Source organism: Platalea leucorodia (assembly GCF_965183815.1).
Source record: "Platalea leucorodia genome assembly, chromosome: 9".
Taxonomy (NCBI): domain Eukaryota; kingdom Metazoa; phylum Chordata; class Aves; order Pelecaniformes; family Threskiornithidae; genus Platalea; species Platalea leucorodia.
The window spans coordinates 1,815,386-1,834,137 of record NC_138831.1 but is presented as its reverse complement, the minus strand read 5'-3'; the positions used below and the strand labels follow the sequence as shown (position 1 = coordinate 1,834,137).

General features: G+C 36.0%; 1 protein-coding gene across 1 annotated transcript in view; it reads left to right on the top strand.

Moving 5' to 3' along the window:
* DNAH12 (dynein axonemal heavy chain 12) overlaps nucleotides 1-18,752 on the top strand; it is a gene marked incomplete at its 3' end in the record, with an annotated part of 73,000 nt that overhangs the window by 21,071 nt on the left and 33,177 nt on the right. Inside the window, exons 20-41 of the mRNA XM_082322213.1 lie at nucleotides 42-242; nucleotides 1,359-1,553; nucleotides 1,798-1,919; nucleotides 2,058-2,340; nucleotides 2,982-3,101; nucleotides 3,497-3,653; nucleotides 3,890-4,062; nucleotides 5,565-5,717; nucleotides 6,127-6,366; nucleotides 7,530-7,775; nucleotides 8,081-8,200; nucleotides 9,569-9,678; nucleotides 10,527-10,710; nucleotides 11,850-11,990; nucleotides 12,976-13,059; nucleotides 13,143-13,331; nucleotides 14,009-14,128; nucleotides 14,934-15,122; nucleotides 15,807-15,958; nucleotides 16,719-16,857; nucleotides 16,945-17,111; nucleotides 18,196-18,451. Coding sequence (XP_082178339.1) covers nucleotides 42-242; nucleotides 1,359-1,553; nucleotides 1,798-1,919; nucleotides 2,058-2,340; nucleotides 2,982-3,101; nucleotides 3,497-3,653; nucleotides 3,890-4,062; nucleotides 5,565-5,717; nucleotides 6,127-6,366; nucleotides 7,530-7,775; nucleotides 8,081-8,200; nucleotides 9,569-9,678; nucleotides 10,527-10,710; nucleotides 11,850-11,990; nucleotides 12,976-13,059; nucleotides 13,143-13,331; nucleotides 14,009-14,128; nucleotides 14,934-15,122; nucleotides 15,807-15,958; nucleotides 16,719-16,857; nucleotides 16,945-17,111; nucleotides 18,196-18,451 — 3,741 coding nt within the window. The remainder of the gene's footprint in view (nucleotides 1-41; nucleotides 243-1,358; nucleotides 1,554-1,797; nucleotides 1,920-2,057; nucleotides 2,341-2,981; nucleotides 3,102-3,496; nucleotides 3,654-3,889; nucleotides 4,063-5,564; nucleotides 5,718-6,126; nucleotides 6,367-7,529; nucleotides 7,776-8,080; nucleotides 8,201-9,568; nucleotides 9,679-10,526; nucleotides 10,711-11,849; nucleotides 11,991-12,975; nucleotides 13,060-13,142; nucleotides 13,332-14,008; nucleotides 14,129-14,933; nucleotides 15,123-15,806; nucleotides 15,959-16,718; nucleotides 16,858-16,944; nucleotides 17,112-18,195; nucleotides 18,452-18,752) is intronic.

Genomic DNA, 18,752 nt, shown 5'->3' with positions numbered 1-18,752 from the left:
ATGCAGTAACTAAAATAAACTGTTTTCTTGTCAAACTGTAGGAATTTTCCTTGGAGAAAGCAATGCATGGCATGATGGAAACCTGGGGTTCAATTTCCTTCGGTACGAGTGTGTATCACGAGACCGGTGTTCATATTCTGTCTGCAGTGGATGAGATTCAAGCTGTTCTCGATGATCAGATTATGAAAACTCAGACAATGAGAGGATCACCTTTCATTAAGCCGTTTGACGAAGAAATCAGGGTACGATGACTACTTTTAGTTTTTTACCATTTTTAGTTGCAGGATAACTACTGTAAGAGTATGCCAATTGTATTACAGCTTTATTGTTTGACTTGTTAATGAAATGCTTTCATTGACTTTTCAGCAAAATTCTTTTGAGTCCATATAAGTCCCACTTACATTATTTTTGTGTTGGAATTCCCTCTTCCATTCAGAGTCAAGTGCAACCAAGAGAATGTGATTATTTTTCTGCGTATTTTGCAAAATCACTATTTCTATTAGTGTCTTTAACCTTGCTGCTTAATAACTGGAAATTATGGTTTTATTATTGTTAATGCGAATAGTTAGTGATTTAATCCTTGAGTTTCGGACTCAAATGTTGAACTAGAGTGCTTTCATCTGGGCAAGGAAACTTCTTGAGGACTGGAGAAGATTTTTTTTTTTTTTTTTTTTTTTAAATCAAGCCTCAGAACAATGATGAGATTGCTTTACACCTGCTTTTGTATTTTCAGGGCTAGAGTAGTCTTTGTGGTGCTAACACCATGAGTATTGACGGGAGAGAAGCTGGTGAAATTGCTTTGCAGTTCCCCTCCTTAGTTCTTTGTTGGTTTATGTAGGAAGTCTTCAGGTTCAAGGAGGCTCAGTGAACAGAGGCAGTATTTACCCTTTACAGGTAGCCTCTTGCAGAGGTATCTGCTGTTGTTCACTTTAGGGAGAGGATACTGGGCTGGCTGGATCTCTCCTGGGATCTAGCGTGACCTTTCTGGTATTTTTGTGTCCCTGCTGTAATTCAGCTGCAAACCAAGAGCTCCTTGCTGTGGGGAGATGAAACGGAATTTGTCCCTGGTAGCCTCCTGGGTATTACTTAACCATGAAGTTATTAAAAGATCGTAGCACTAAACTGATAACCGCATTTTGGGAAATTCATTTCCAGGTAAGTTAAACTTTCTGAACTCCTTTGGTATGTGCGGAAGAACCTACATACTCCTAAATATTTTTATTTTACTTTGTTTACTTCTAGATGTTTTTATTTTCTCCTTGGGAACTAGAGTACCACAGTGTCTACCTTTCTTGTATTTATTCTCTCTGTTATTTGTTTGGAAATATTAAGGTAACATCCTTTAAATATTTATTAAGGAATGGGAAAGTCGCTTAATTCAAATTCAGGAGATTATTGATGAATGGCTCAAAGTGCAAGCACAGTGGCTTTATCTGGAACCCATTTTTTCTTCTGAGGATATTATGCAACAGATGCCAGAAGAGGGGCGTCTCTTTCAGACTGTGGATAGATACTGGAAGGATATTATGAAGTGTTGTGCCAAAGACCCAAAGGTAAGGAAAATCTACAGTACGGAAAGGAAACAGTAGCTTCTCTCTCCTTTTTTTTTTTTTTTTTTTTTTTGTTGTTGTTGTTGTTGTGTCAATGCTTTTGTTTTCAAGAATATGTACAATGAACTACTACATCAGTTGCCTGGGCTTTCTAGGAGCAAAGCCATGTTGTATGTTACTTGAATACCTTCCGCTGTTTGAAGTGTCTTGTTTATAACTTAGAGTTTGCATGTGTGTGTTGTTACAGGTTCTTGTTGCTACTTCCTTGGTAGGGTTATTCGAGAAGCTTCAGAACTGCAATGAGCTTCTTGACAAAATCATGAAAGGGCTTAATGCTTATCTTGAGAAAAAACGCCTCTTCTTTCCCCGGTATGATGAGTTTTGGCTATTTAAAAAACAAAGAGTGTGAGTGTTTGTTTTGTTGTGAATAAGGTCAGCCTTTAAAGTAGCTTGATAATACAGTTGGCTTTTTTCTTTTTTTTTTCTTTTTTCTAAATGTTTTTTTAGCTTCTTTTTCTTGTCTAACGATGAAATGTTGGAGATCCTGTCGGAGACTAAGGATCCCCTCAGAGTTCAGCCTCACTTGAAGAAGTGTTTTGAAGGCATTGCTAAGCTACATTTCCTTCCCAATTTGGATATTAAAGCAATGTATAGTTCTGAAGGCGAGCGTGTAGAACTGATTTCGACCGTTTCTACTTCTGAAGCTCGAGGTGCAGTGGAGAAGTGGTTAATTCAAGTAGAAGATATTATGCTGAAGAGTATACATGATGTTATTGCTAGATCAAGAATGGTATGGATTTTGTAATAATTTAATAACTGTGGCACAAACAGACCTTTCTTTACTTTGAGGCTGTCTCTTGGCTTGCTAAAAGTCGTCCTGAACACAAGAGTTGATGAAGTTATGGGGCCAGGACTGAGTTAACATGACTTGTATTTATAAGCCGGTGGGATAAGTAAGAGTTTTTAAGTTGAATAAGAATAAAGTCGTTTTCCTCTAACACTGGATATAAATTCTTTTAAAAGCTTGGCAGCAATACTGTGTTTACAGGATATATCACCTGATGTAAATAAATTATTCAGGTTTTTGTATTTAATTACAAGTTAGAAATACAACACTTGTAATATGTTTGCTCCCTCCTAAAAGAAAATCATTAGCCAGAAAATGTTTCTTTGTATGAAGTTAGCAAGTTGTGAATATTTACATAATACGGAAAGATAATTGCAAGAATCTTTAAAATTATTTGATAACAACTTGCAAATCTAAAGGAAAAAGAGCATTTAAAAGTTTGTTTGGACTTTGAAAATAGGAAAATAATATTTTTTTTTTTTTTTAGCAAAGAATATTAATAGGATCACATTATATGCTTCTGTATTACCTTATGATATACATGCACTGACACTGTGTTTGTATACTGTATTTAACTCTTTCAGGCTTATCTAGAGACTGAGAGAAAAAGATGGGTTCTGGAGTGGCCTGGACAAGTAGTATTGTGTGTGTCTCAAATGTTCTGGACAAGTGAGGTACATGAGGTTCTTCGCAGTGGACCAGAGGTACTTCGTAATGCATACTCTTTTTTTTAGAAATCTTTATTAATTTTTCATTTCAGCTTATGTATTTTGCTTAATCAAATATTTTTCTACAATCAAAATAAAATTTGAAAAAGGATCAGCATATGAGTTTGATATACATGAATTTATGTACAGTGGCTTATACCTTTGATCCAGGGACTTGAATATTCTTGTTTAGAGCAAGCGCAGGTTAAAATGTAGCTTTGCAACATAAATGCATAACTGTGAATGAGAGAGCAGCTGATGCAAAAACATGACAATGTAAAAGAATGGCTTAATAAGCAATCTCCGTTAAGATATTTAGTCAATGTGAAGAAGTCTGGAACACCTGAAACCGTCATATAATCAGTTTCATAATTACCTTTTTTTTCTCCTAGGGTTTAAAGGGTTATTATGATACACTTCAGCTTCAACTTAATGATATTGTAGAGCTGGTAAGAGGAAAACTGTCGAAGCAAACAAGGACTACGCTGGGTGCCTTGGTTACTATTGATGTTCATGCTAGAGACGTCCTCATGGAAATGATTGAAAGTGGTAATTACCTTTTAAAACGTTTTTTTTCACATGTGTCTTAATACATAGTTAATGAAAAATAGTTAACCAATCTGATTTTGCTGCCTAAAACACAACAGTATCAAGATATGTATGCGAGTATTTGGATGTGAGTATCAACATTAATAATTTCAAGGCTGTTTTAAACTTAAACCTGATAGAAAAATCCAGTTATCCAAAACATCTTTTATGATTGCTTTTAATTCTGTGTTTATCAGGTGTGCAGAGAGAAACAGACTTTCAGTGGCTTGCACAACTGCGATATTATTGGGAATTTGAGAATGTTCGTGTCTGCATCATTAACTGCAATGTAAAATATGCCTATGAATACCTTGGAAACTCACCACGCCTTGTCATTACTCCTCTTACAGACCGATGTTACCGCACCTTGGTATGATCTTCCACCAGTGCTACTTAATACTGTATTTACTCTAGTATAGTATTTCTTACACTGTTGATTACACCATACTTTCAGGGCTTGCAGTTTTTGTCAGACTTTGGTATTTCTGTTAAAAGCAGTTTTCAAATATTGTAATTTCTATAGAACATGAAACTGACTTGAAACAAATCTGGGCAGCCCACCAATGTGACTGAAACATTAGCGGATTGCTCTGTTGTGGACGTGTTTTAAAAAACAAACAGAAAAAATGCCTAATATCTTTATTGCTGCCTAGATTATGAGAACACAAAATCCTTTTCTGATGTTCTGTGGTTGCTAAATAAAATGGAGAAGGATCCACTTGTGATCATATTGTTCCTAAGACTAGTTACAACAGTTTGGCAACTTTTTGGTATCCCTGCTCTTGTTAGAGGTGTTTATCATTGTACTGGTCTATCCTCAACTAACCTGACAACTGAAAGTTACCCAAGTCATCTCAGATATGGCTTTTCTGACTGTCATTTACTGCATTACTGTCGTTTACATTGTTTGGCTGGAGTATGGTTTCAAGTTTTACTAGGCACCCATCCTCCTCCTGTTGCAAGATGGTAATTTTCATGCTGTGGAGACCTAATCACGAACTCCCTAGGGTTTAAGAAAGAAAAGGTCTGAAAACACCTGACTGATGCATCTGAAGATTCCCCCCCCCCCCCCTTTGTAGCTTCAGGTTTTATGGAGTGGTTCTACCTGATGCTTGGTAGCTATCTGTCAAAACATCAAGGTACGTGGGTGTGAGAGGCAATGCGGCTGGTAGGCTGTTTCTTTCTTAAGCTCACAGACCTTGAATCTTGGAGCAAAGCAGTTGGAAACCTGGTACCCTGGCAAATGGAAGTCTCGTCCTTTGCACGCAAAGGTCTTAATACAGTATTCCCAGTGGTTGTCAGTATAGATATGGCCCTGTAACTGTGGATTGGAAGCCAAATATGTCTGAGTTTTTGTTTAGAGTCTGCAACTTTATTTTTTTTCTGTCAGCTTTTCCTCCTACTTCAATGGAATATAGGAGAGAATATGGAACGGTCAATGGAATACACATGCAACAAAGGGGGACAGTGTGGGAAACAAAAAGGGAAGAGGGAAAAAAGTATATTAAAGGAGAAACAGAGATAGAAAAGAGTAGTAGTAGCCAAGTAAATGCATCAAATTTAATTTGAAAGATGTATCTAAGCAAGAACTGAAAGATTGAGTCCCACAAAGTTTGAGTAACTGATCATGGTCATGATGATAATAACACTAAACTCTCTGTTAGGGTCACAATTCAATTCTCTTGTATATAGTTCCAAGCTGTAAGTAAATTTCAGTTTGTTTTTTTTTTTTATTAGTATAACCATACTTTTTATGTTTGTTTCATACAGTCATTGTATCTATCTAGTGCAATTTAATTTAACATTTTCATTCAGAATAATTTCATATGAATGAAGTAGTAAAAATTTCTGTAAACTATTTCTGTTTCTTAGATTGGAGCCTTTTATTTAAACCTTGGTGGTGCCCCAGAGGGTCCAGCAGGGACAGGTAAAACGGAGACCACCAAAGATTTGGCTAAAGCTCTTGCTGTTCAGTGTGTTGTCTTCAACTGCTCTGATGGCCTCGATTACCTGGCAATGGGAAAGGTAAATAGAGAATAAATGTTATTTTTTGGCATGAAAATTGTAGGGTGCCTACTTTGCAGAGACACTTAAATAAATGTGTCACCTGTGGTCTGCTACTCTTGGACACTATATACTGGTCTCTACATATGTTTAATTTTCTGTGCTTTACAAAATCCTATTAAGTCGCTAATTAAAACATGTAAAGAAAAAAGAGATTGCAGGATCAGGATCTTCTGATTTAGCTTTCTTTAGAACCGAGAAAAGAATTCGTTCTTGAGTACATCACTGACCTTTGCGCTAAACAGGCTTGAATAATATTATCATAATTGTGTCTTTCGTGTAATTAAATTTCCAACATGATACTCCTAGTTTCTTTTGAATCTTCTGAGATTCTGTTAGCGATATTATTGCTGTCTGTCTTCATCTGCAGTTTTTCAAGGGTTTGGCTTCATCGGGTGCATGGGCGTGTTTTGATGAATTCAATCGCATTGAACTGGAAGTGCTGTCTGTTGTGGCACAGCAGATCCTTTGCATCCAGAGAGCCATACAGATAAAGCTAGAAACATTTATTTTTGAAGGAACTGAACTGAAGCTTAACCCCAACTGTTTTGTAGCTATTACTATGAATCCAGGTTACGCAGGACGTTCTGAACTTCCAGATAATCTGAAGGTAAAATAATAAAATGCATGCTTCTGCTTAAGAATGAATTTTTCAAAAAAATAGAGGGAGACATGTATTGCTCATGTTAATTCAGACTGTATCACCTGGAACATAAACATATACTTGTTACACGATTTACACATACTAAGCCTCCCCCCGCCCCCCCCCCCCCCCCCCCCCCCCCAGTAATTTGTTCTTTTTGAAGGAATTTGAAATATTTTTTATTTTCTTGTGTTAGTGTTTCTCATGATTATTTTTCCAGGCCAAAGGCTGCAATGCTGTAGCAAGTAAACTGGCAAGTGTCAGGCTGTGGGTAGATTATAAGATTTGGATGCGAACTTTAACATGGAGGGCTATGTTGGAAAAAATGCTTTAAGAAAGTATTTTTACATTGCATTTATTGTTGTCTTATTTAAAAGAAGTGTTAGCAAAATACACTTAATACATGTAATGAATTTAGTTAGATTACCTGATTAAATAAAATCTTTGAGATGATTGTTTTGGCTAGATTAGCTGTTTCATTGAGGAGGCTTGGCTTTTGCATAATTTGGAGCCTTTTGGAACAGCATCTGTTCCTTACGACTCAATGTGGCGCAGAGCTGCTGGGCCAGAGCAAGTTGCCTCAGTGGGAACTACACTGTGAATGCTAACTTACAGCAGAGTTGATGCAGCATGAAGAGTATATCGACTGCACACGACTTAAAGAAAGGAAGTGCATTCTCTCACCTGCCATGTACAACACCTTCCTGCGCTTGCTGCTGTGTTGGATGTGTCGGTGTAAGGGGCAAAGTGCATTCTTGAGACAGTGATGAGGGAAAAGATCTGGGAGAGACAGTGCCTCTTCTGCACTGGACTGTATGTTGAGATGGATCTTGATGGCAGTTTACTTAATGTTAGCTTCCTCGTGAGTCATAAGCTGCAAACATTGGTAAGTCTTCTATTTCATTGGCTCCCAAACGTTCTGCTGGCCACTGCTTTCCAGCGTCACTGTTTTAAATGATCCACAGCTTACCTAATCATATTAAGCAGTACCTCATTTAAAATGCCGTTACTATTTTCAGTTAGAAATGCTGTGATGGGATGAATACTGATCCCTCACCTGCAAAAGTTCTGAATTGCTTTCCATTCCTCAATTGATTATTTAAAGATATTTCTTTGGGTATGTATTTCAGGTTCTTTTCCGAACAGTAGCCATGATGGTTCCTAACTATGCTCTGATAGCAGAAATTTCGCTCTATTCATATGGATTTTTGAATGCTAAGTCACTGTCGGTGAAGATAGTAATGACCTACAGGCTTTGCTCAGAACAGCTTTCCTCTCAGTATCACTATGACTATGGCATGCGAGCAGTTAAAGCTGTGTTGGTGGCTGCTGGGAATCTGAAATTGAAATTTCCCACAGAAGATGAAGATATATTGGTGAGTTCCTGAGGGAGTAATTCTTAAGGACTTTTACAGATGCACGCAGTTCTGAAGGCAGTTCCACCATGTCTTGGCACGTCGCTGATCCCCATTTCTTAGTTTCCCTATTTGTAAAACGAAGTTAATGAGATACATGCTGTGCTTTCCAGTGCTAGGCTGATGATTGCACAGTTTTGCTTAACTGCTTATCAAAGGCACCATTTAATTAATTAATCTTTATTACATATTAGGTTATTTTAATTGATGAACAGTTTATTCTGTGTTTTAATAAGAACAGTAAAATGTATATTTCTTTCTTCTAGCTTCTTAGATCAATTAAGGATGTGAACGAGCCCAAATTTTTGGCTCATGATATACCTCTGTTCACGGGTATAACTAGTGATTTATTTCCTGGAATCAAGCTTCCTGATGCAGACTACAATGTAAGTAGGCTTGTAACTTTTCCTTGGTCGTAATCACTGTGGGTTGTTTTGTGGGTTTTGTTTTGGTTTGGTTTGGTTTTTTTTTTTTGTTGGTTGGTTGGTTGTTTTGTGTGTTTGTTTTTTGTTTGTTTGTTTGTTTGTTTTCCCCAAGTGTAATTAATACGGTAATTTCATAGAGTAGTAGAATACCAGGTTGGAAGGGACCTCAAGGATCATCTGGTCCAGCCTTTCTAGCACAGTCTAGATGAGATGGCCCAGCACCATGTCCAGCTGAGTCTTAAACACATTCAGGGTAGCAGAGTCAACCCCTTCCCTGGGGAGATTATTGCAATGATTGACTGTTCTCATTGTGAAAAATTTCTCTCATGTCCAATCGGAATCTCCCTGGGAGTAACTTGTACTCGTTACCCCTTGTCCTCACCATGGGACTCCTTGTAAAAAAGGGAGTCTCTGTCTTTTTTGTAGCGCCCCTTTAAGTACTGGTACATGGTGATGAGATCACCTCTAAGCCTCCTTTTCTGAAGGCTGAACAAGCCCAGCTCTCTCAGCCTGTCCTCACACGGCAGGCTGCCCAGAGCCTGGATCATCTTGGTGGCCCTTCTCTGGACCCCTCCAGCCCATCCACATCTTTTTTGTATAACGGGGACCAGAACTGTACACCGTATTCCTGACAAGTGCCGAGTAGAGAGGGATAATGACTTCTTTATCTCTGCTGGTGAATAATTTGTGAATTATTGCAAGATGAGGAAAATTACTGAATGTTTGCAATGAAACTTAGTACCAAAGAAAATTCCTGTGTCTGTTCTGAGTATAAGCCACATCTGAGTTCCCTTACATCCAGAAAGGTTGTGTAAGGCATCTGACGGATTGGAAATTGATCTGCAGATTTACCAAATTTTAGGGTCCTTTGCTGTTTCTTTCCTAATTTTTGGACATAATTAAGTAAGATTAAACTTTGTGTTTCTTTTGTTTATAGCAAGAATTCAAGCATAGTTTGTTTGTAGGAGGATGGTTGGCAAGAAGATGAGCATATCGGAAAAGACAAAAAGGATTAATTTTTTAAAAACTTCCAGTAAATACTAGAGTCTTGTTAAAAGTGTATTGTTCCAAAGCACACTGTTGGTTTCCTGATGGTGATATGCCTTCTCCTCAAGATAAAATTGTAGTTAACTCCTATTGTAGCATATGAAGTACAGAAGTGATTTTTTTTTTTCTTCCCCCAGGGATGTTTGCTATATTCTGATTAATAGTATTTCAGTTATTAATTAATTTGAAACCCTTATTGATGAGCATAAGCTGTTCTACTGTAGTCCAAGAGAGTAATTTAAATTGTAGCAATGATAAGATTATGATCTGTTCTGATTTTAGGATTTTCTGGAATGTGCTAGTGAATGTTGCATTCGACATAATGTCCAACCTGTAAAAGCTTTTATAGAGAAAATGATACAGACATACGAAATGATGATTGTTAGACATGGGTAAGATTCTCATTACTGTTTCACAAGCACTATTTGTTGTAGTTTTGGCTTATACCGTAGTGGTTATTTATAGCAAATATAAAAGGTCTTAAGGGTGCAAAATGATTCTATTTGTATTGGTCACCACTACTGCTTTCATGTCTGCGGAGTTGTACTGCTCTTGATACCAGCAGTAGCCTCACCTGTGTAGGGAGTTTAGGTGCGGCTATCAGTATGGTGAAGGCTTAGGACTGTAGAAGAAGTATTAGTTATTAGATCTCTGCCATTTTATGCCTAGATTTTATTGCTGAATAGCAACTGTGTGGAGAAAATATATACAATATGACATTAGTCATGTGATTGTTAATATTCAGCTCATTAATTAATGCTTTCCATGTGACATTGTTATAGTTGCATCTCTCTGCTGGGTGACTAAAAAAGTTATTTTTAGTGGGTGAAGATAGTTTGATTTTTTTTTTTTTTTTTTTTTTTTAGTGTGTGTGTAGTACATGTTCTACTGTTTGTGTTCTTCCAGAACTTTGTTATAAACTCTGTCTAGACTGAAAAGAAACTAGAAAGTAATCTTTGATTCAGCAAATAAATGAACTAGTGTGGTAAATCTGGTGAATCTGTGTTTTAGAGGACAAGTTACGTACAGTGGCTGTGCAATCAGATTTACGTGTGCAAATAAACTGTTTTTGCCTAAACGATGTTTCCTATATACAAACCAAATTTACTTGTTCTGCTTTTTAAAAATTAGGTGAAAATTAGCTTTAAGCATATGAATGATGCTGTTGGCCTTCATGTGGTCTGTAAAAGTCTAAATCGCAAGACAAATTTATTAATAGCATTTTTTTTCCATCTAACAGCTTTATGCTGGTAGGAGAATCTTTTTCTGGGAAGACCAAAGTTCTGCATGTGTTGGCAGATACACTCTCTCTTATGAAAGAACGTGGGTATGGTGAAGAAGAAAAAATAATTTTTAGAACTGTGAATCCCAAATCAATCACTATGGGTCAGCTTTTTGGGCAGTTTGATACAGTATCCCATGAGGTAATGTATGTTTTAAAAATAGTGTATAGTAATTGTCCACCTGTATCTGTTTCTTCCTCTCGCCCGCTGTGGCTTTCATGGGGTTTGTATGAGTGCACTTGTGTAAGTCTGGGCTAATTTTAGGTTAACTCATGGTGTCATTCCGCAGTTGTTTTCAGGGGCAGGAAGGGCAGTTTACAAGGCTTCTGCTTCTGGTTTTTAAGTCCCAATTCCAGACAGCACTTTTGCATCATCCGTTCCCTGGGCTCCAGACAGTGTTTATAGGGCTGTGCTATAAATTAAATTACTGGTTTGGTTTTAAGAAAAAAGAAGCAAACATACCAGTATGGGTTCAAGACTAGGAGTTAACAATCCTGTCTGTTTTTTCTGCTTTGTAGTATTTCTAGCGCTTTCTTTTTTTTCATTTTCCTGTGTATGTCAGACCTCCGTTATTCTGGATTGTAAACCATTGAATTCATAATTTTGTGATTTTTAAACACAGATGAGAACACAATTGTAATTTTTATTTTAGCTTTTTATGGCTTGTTTTAAATCAGTGCATTAAAAAAAATGCAGTACCAAGTGTGTATGCAGTTATGTAGGTTTAAATATGCAAAAAAAAAAAAAAAAGCAATACCATTCCAAGGGTCATTGTCCTAATATAGTTGCATCCATGCTAGGAAATCATACCAAACTTAACTATTAATTTCCCTGTCTATTCCTAACCAATATAATCAAAGTAATGCAAAAATTATCTAGAAAACCTTATGAACTCATGGGTCTCCAAGTGTGAAACTTAGGTTTGGAGAAGAAACAATATGAAGAATCAAATGTAAAATAGTGAAACTTAGGGTGACTCTGGGGAGAAACAGATGCAAGACAGAGCAGAAGCACTTCAAAGTTTCTATAAATTGAATTGCCGGTCTTCTGTTTGTTACAGTATTTTTCAAAGTAAAAAACCCACTATTTTAAGATTTGCTGATGTTGCATGACCCTCAGTGAAACTGCAAAGTTATGTTGTGCTCTCTGCAGAACAAGAGAACAATATTTAAAAGAGAGGAATAACGAAAAGGAAATGGAAGGTTTTTCTATTACTTGCAGTTGAAATTGAACTACCTATGCTATGTCTTACTTTTCATTCCTACGTTCTCCTCCTCTAGTGGACAGATGGTATAATTGCTAATACTTTCAGAGAATTTGCATTATCTGAGACTCCTGAACGCAAATGGGTTATCTTTGATGGCCCAATTGATACCCTGTGGATAGAAAGCATGAACACAGTTCTGGATGACAACAAAAAGGTATCAGTCAGTGGAAATAAATGCCTAAATAAACTCATGTGACATTTTGAAAATACTCTTCTACATATAAAATCACAAATGCAAACAGCAGTGCCTGGCAGAGCAGGTGCCAGGTGGCTTTGGTAACAAGTTGTAAGCTTTTTTTTTTGGTTCTTTGTTTTGATTGGTTGGTTTGTTTGTTTGGTTTTTGTTTGGTTGGTTTGTTTTTGGTTTTTTTTTTTTTTTTTTTCTTACTTTACTGTATTGGAGTCATAATCACAGAACCTACTCAATGCTGTGAGACATTAAATGTATAGTATTTCCTTAATGTTATATTGTAAGTTTGTAACATAAATAATTGAAATTTAAATTTTAAAAAATACATTTAATTATAGTTAATGTAAATCCCACAGTTTCAAAACTTGCACAAACTCAAGCACTTAGGATTGTCTTTAAACCTAAGACACAAAGGGTTATATTTTCAAAATGAATGACTTCTGAGGTCAAAGTTGTAACCATATGGCACTTTTGAAAATGGGCCGTAGGAATCTCAAAGTGAATATAAAAATTAGAGACAATATGTTAAGTTTATGTTCTGGTGGTAGTTTGTCAAAACACTCAAACTGGACTTCTGTTTTGATGAGTAGGAATGGTGGGTCTCCAGCTGGAATGCTTCAGCGTTAGCAACAATAGCAGCAGATGCCCTTTCTCCTTTCTGCTTGCTGTCTTTTCTGTATCCTGTCATACGCAAGATTGATAGTTACCTGTAATGAACCTACTGGTAGGAAAATGTGGAGTACTATGGTTTAAGTGAAGAATTTCGCTAAAGCTTGAAAAAAATAATTATTGCTTCAAGTGATTAAACATTTTGTGTGTTGACCTTGCCTTTGTTTGTACTTGGTTTTGCTGATTTTCATATAGAACTCTCCTGTGATAGGAAGTGTAATTTACAACTGAATTTTTTTTTCTAATCTTGCTTGTGGTTTTTTTTTTTTAATTATTAAAGCTTTGTTTGATGAGTGGAGAAATCATCCAAATGTCCCTTCAGATGAATCTTATTTTTGAAACAATGGATCTTTCCCAGGCATCAGTAAGTTTTGTATTTAATGAAAATATAAAGCAAAGTTCAATATATTAAATGTATAATAAAATGAGTTTACAATTTTTCCTTAGCCTGCTACGGTCAGTCGTTGTGGCATGATTTATTTGGAACCTTCTCAGCTGGGCTGGAGGCCACTTGTTACCTCTTGGTTGAGTAAACTGCCTGAGCCTCTTAACTTAAAGGGACATCAAGATCTTCTGCAGGGACTTTTTGATTGGTTAATACCACCAGCATTAAGACTCCGTCAGAAACAGTGCAAGGTATTTTTTGCCATTTTTTCCTGCAGTAGCTAGGTGGCCGTTTTTGTTCTGTTACCCTTGGGAGGGACTGTTCTCTCAAGACAAGCACAATTAGAATGACTATGCAGCAGCCTCCTGTTGTTTTGAGAAGGGCAACTCTTGGGTCCAGTTTGGAAAGTTAAAATGAGAATGTTAGGTAAGGCTTGTATTGTAAGTTGATCATAGTTTTCACCTTGTTCTTTTCAAAAGTAAAGTAAGTATTTAAAGCACTGAGTGGAAAGTCTTCCCAAGAGAATTTTGTGCATATATTTTTTTCTTTAAAGCTGTCACGTTGAATAGGGAAGTACTTTTTTAAGCGTTAGGGGAAACGTGCATGTAGTTCCTTGCAAACTCTGTGTGATATAGCGCTTAGGCTTTTGCTCGCGTGTTGCTGTAGCTACTTCCATGGAGGTTTTTGTTTGAAGATCTATGATTGTAGTGGTCACGTGGTAGCTGTGAACATGGTTAACAAGCTGAATGTCTTGATGTTTCAAGGATAGAGGAGGGCAAATGATCTTTTGAATAAAAGTCAGTGTAAACCTTGCCTTCAAATATTTGTTCAGAATTAGCTAATTATCTAATTATTTTAGCATTTTAGCTTCAAAAGATAAACTAACTGAACACATAAAGTATAATACCCATCCTTTCATATCTCTTAGGAACTGGTACCTACAAGCAATACCAATGTTGTAGTAGCTCTTACACGGCTTTTTGAAATGTTGATTTGTCAAACTGTGCAAGAAGATCCCACCAACAGACACATCCGTGCATGGATTATGGTTGGTTTTTTTTTAACCTGTAGAAAAATGTGTATCTGTTTCTGTATATGCCGGTCTTCAAAAATAATTGAACTAATCAGAACGACTTTGATTTGGGATAAGAGATGTGAAACAATTTCACTACCTCCTTGCTCCGTCCCCCCAAACTTTGGAGATGCCCAGATGAGACACAAGTCTTAGAAGTAACAAATATGATTAAATATTTTACTATTTTTCCAATTAACTGGGATAAATAGTGGTTTTGTTAAATGTGCTTTTCAACTAACCAAGTAATTAGCTCAAGCAAAGTGTCTTGTTTCCCTTAAAGGAAATAAGTGTTCATGTAATACTGATTGGCTTGTTTGAGCGAAATTTCCTTGGGAAGAGTGTTTTCTGAGAGTTATATTAGTTGGATGCTCTGTCTGACCTTCTATGACTGTTCTTACGAGAAACTGAAGAAAACAGAATGTAAAAGTATTTACTTAAAATAGAATTAGAAAATTCCTAGATCCTGGTTTGCAATTAGAAAATCCTGAGGCCACATGATTGAACTCTTCTCAGGCTTTGTCATGTGACATTATGCTTTAGTCATTGGCCTTTATTTTTTTGTCATAAACATGTATTTATCTCCTTGAATAAGGTTTTTTTGTTTGCTCTGTCTTTAATCAGATTTCAAAATCTCTTTAGACCGGGTCTGTTCAAGGGTAACTTGTAACATCTATCTGTTTCACAGTATTTTTAAGAATTATGTTTGTTAATCAGACTGTACAAGGTTCATATAATATGTCAACTTTTTAGGCAGTTGCTCGTCTTTTTGCCCTTGCAGGGTTGCTTTGCTTTTGCCACAGTCTGGTCCATTGGTGGAACTTGTGATGGTGACAGCAGGATAATTTTTGATAATTTCTTGAGGGAAGCTTTGGCTGGGAAATCTGGAATAAATCCTGTACCAGCGAGTGTGGGAAAATGGGAGTGTCCCTTTGAAGAGAAAGGCTTGGTCTATGACTACATTTATGAGGTATGATTGATTGCTTCTGCGTTGACTGAAGGAGATTCTTACAGTCTGAATGGAAGGAAAATAGAGCTAGACAGATATTTTAACTTTGTGAAGCTTGTTGGATGTTGTAGAGTGTTGGTATTGGATTAAATCCCACCATGCATTTTTCTTTTTTGAGTAGTAATGTGCTGACCGAATTTTTTTAGAAAATACCAAGATATACACATCAGTTATACTTACAGTGTTGCCACATTATAGTTATTCTGTAGCTGAAGCTAAGCTGACGGACTCAAATCTGGTTTTGTATAGAAGGAAAGATGTGGACTGTCTAGACGGAAAGCAGGATATTGAGCCCCCAGGCAGCTTGCTTATATTAAAATTTTGTTTATACTGTCTGTTAGAAATGTTAGATTATAATTACACTTAACTTTTGCATATGTTCTTCTATTGGGTTTTTGTACATTTTTATGTTTGTTTTGGCTGAACAAAATCTTTAAGAAAAGAAAGGAGTCTAAGCTTAGGTATATACTTTAACACTTCATTAGTGAGATAAAGCAAACGAAATATATGGACTTCTGAAACATTTAATATTCATTAATTTATTAAAAATCATTATTTTCATTTTTCAAAAGTGAAGTACTGGAGAAAACTTTCCATATGTATAGAAGTAACACCATTCTATTTTACATGTGTATTTCTTCCTAGCTGAAAGGCAGAGGATGTTGGGTTCATTGGAATGGATTTATTAAAAATATTAATTATAGTGATAAAAATGTGAAGATTCAAGATATTATAGTCCCAACTATGGATACAGTCCGATATACCTATTTGATAGAGCTATTCATTACCCATGGAAAGTAAGTTACTTCACTTCAGTGCAAATTTCTGAAATACTGGTCATAGGTAGAAATCTCTCTTATTCTTTCCATTGACTTCATTGTTTATATCAAGCCCTCAAAGTTTATTTGGCCTGTTAAAAATAAACATTTACTACAAACAATACAATTTGTTGCCTTAAAGTCTGTTTTTATGAAGCCTTATTATAATCCAGTTTTAGTGTGCCCATTCTGATGATGCTGTTATGAGAGCCCAAAGAGTTTTTTGTTACCTTCTCTCTTCTTTGGTAATGAAATATATGTGTGGGTTTTTTTTTTTTTTTTTTTTTTCTTCTTTGATTAGTTCTTAGATTAATCAATTAGAATTGATTAATCAATTTCTTTGATTTTAGCTATGGTCAGATCATATAAGAGAACGAAATATAAAACAGCCTCAGGTTAAATTTCAAGGCTGAAAGTTTTATGAAGTTTAAACTACTGCAAGATCTGTCGGGGGAAATTTAACTCCCATGTATGTTCGTACATTCTCCAAATCCAGTAGAATGAGGCAATGAGAAACGTCTCTTTCTCTGTGTCCCCTTTGTCTTGTTGGTGGCAGCAAACTAAAATTATGAGAGGGTTATATGAATATGTTAAAACATTTTAGTTTCTTAAGGCATGTAATGTTTTGAGAGGTAGAACAAGCAGGGCAAGTTAATAAAACCTTTGACTTCTAATTGCAATTAGTTTATATTTTGTTAGATTTCCGCAGCCTGTATGCTTTCTTTCTTTCTTTGTGAAGACCACTGCTTTTAGTGGGACCAACAGGTACTGGGAAATCTGTGTATGTCAAGGACAAGTTAATGAACAACTTGGAAAAGGAGCGCTACTTTCCCTTCTTCATTAATTTCTCAGCTCGAACCAGTGCCAATCAGACCCAGGTTAGTGGAACAGATAACCTGTGTTTCAAAAAGATAACATATATGAATATTTAATTTCTCTTTTGAATATTCCTGTCTGCATTATAGAACATTATTATGGCCAGGCTGGACAAGAGGCGCAAAGGAGTCTTTGGCCCTCCAATGGGAAAAAAGTGCGTTATTTTTGTAGATGATATGAATATGCCTGCTTTGGAGAAGTATGGTGCACAGCCTCCTATAGAACTTTTAAGACAGTTCTGTGACCATGGATTTTGGTAATTATTTGAAATACAATCGAAACTTTTTTGTTGCTGCATTTCCTGTTATAATTATTTATTCACTGGAATTTTACTTTCAAAAGTTTCTTCAAGTGCTTTGTAAATGTTAAGATAGCTTTGGTTTATACAAAAATATATTATTTAAAGTTGAAACAACTCTTGCGTTGTTCTTCAAGTGACTTTTCAATTTAGGAAATTGATCCTCAGATTCGTTTTGGGTTTTTTAGAAAGTTTTATTGCTGAACTTCAGCAGTACTTGTATATATAAATAAAATCATTCCTTTACACCTCGATTTTTTATGTCTCTTTTTCATTGTTTTTATTTTTCCAGTGTAGTTCCTTGTTTCTTTCCTTTCTCTTCCTCCTCAGAGTGAATTGGCAGATATAGAGAGATATAAATAGAGATATAGATATATAAAATTATATAAAACTTTTGATTTTACTCATTGCATTGTTTTTTACTGTCATCCAAGATAACAAATTTTTTTTTTTAACAACATTTCAAAATAATTTTTTAAAATGACAATGAAATCAGATCTGGTAATAGCCATGAAGAAAAATAAGCTAAAGGCCTTCCCTGCTTTTGAGGTTTTTAGCTCTGCTTAGATAGGAAGAATGGAACAGGTGGTCTCCTGCGGTCCCTTCCAGCCCGAATTATTCTGTGATTCCAGGCACTTCTCAAATGCTGTTCCTTTTGTGATTCCAGGCTCAAATATCTGTTGCTTTTGAATAGAGACAATACATCTTTCCACATTACAGTTTTAAATACTTGTCTCAAAATGTCGTGTTAGGTTTTATGTAACCCAGCTTAAACAAATAATCTTTCAGGCCAGCATGATGTGTTGAGATTAGCTGGGTCATAGTTATAAGGCTAGTTGTTTTTGGGGGGGGGTTGTGTTTGTTTGTTTGTTTGTTTTAAAAAATATAAAATATATAGTAAAAATATGTAATATATAATATTATATTTTAAGCACAGATATTATGCATGCAGAGAGTATTCTGTAATATAAATGCATCTAAGCTGTAACAAATGTGTTGTATCTGTAACTATCTAAATGTTACATCACACTTTATTTTGAAGGTACAATTTAAAGGACACATCTAAAATTACACTTGTTGATGTACAGTTACTTGCTGCTATGGGGCCTCCAGGCGGTGGGAGGAATCCTGTTACTCCTCGATTTTTGCGACACTTCAACATTTGCACTATTAATTCTTTTAGCGATGAAACAATGGTCCGCATCTTCTCTACCGTAGTAGCTTTCTACCTACGAACTAGTGAATTTTCTTCTGAGTTCTTCACAACTGGAAATCAAATTGTCACTGCCACTTTAGAGGTAAGAGGCAAATACCTTAATGGAAGTTTCCCTTAGTTTGTTCAGTAAAGCTCCACTGGCTCTATAACTTAGTTGGTGAGGTAGAGATTTTAGATATTTTGTTCCTTATTATTTTTAACATACAGCCTCATCTGCTTTGACAAAATGTCCTAGTTTTATTGTTGCAGTAACCTTCTTATTCTAGGAAAATTGTCTTTGAATTTGTGTTAGTGTCGGGTCAGTGGTACCTGTCCACATAATGGCAAGCAGATGAGAGTGGAATCTCTTTGGGGTCAGACAGGAAGCTGTCACACGCAAAGAC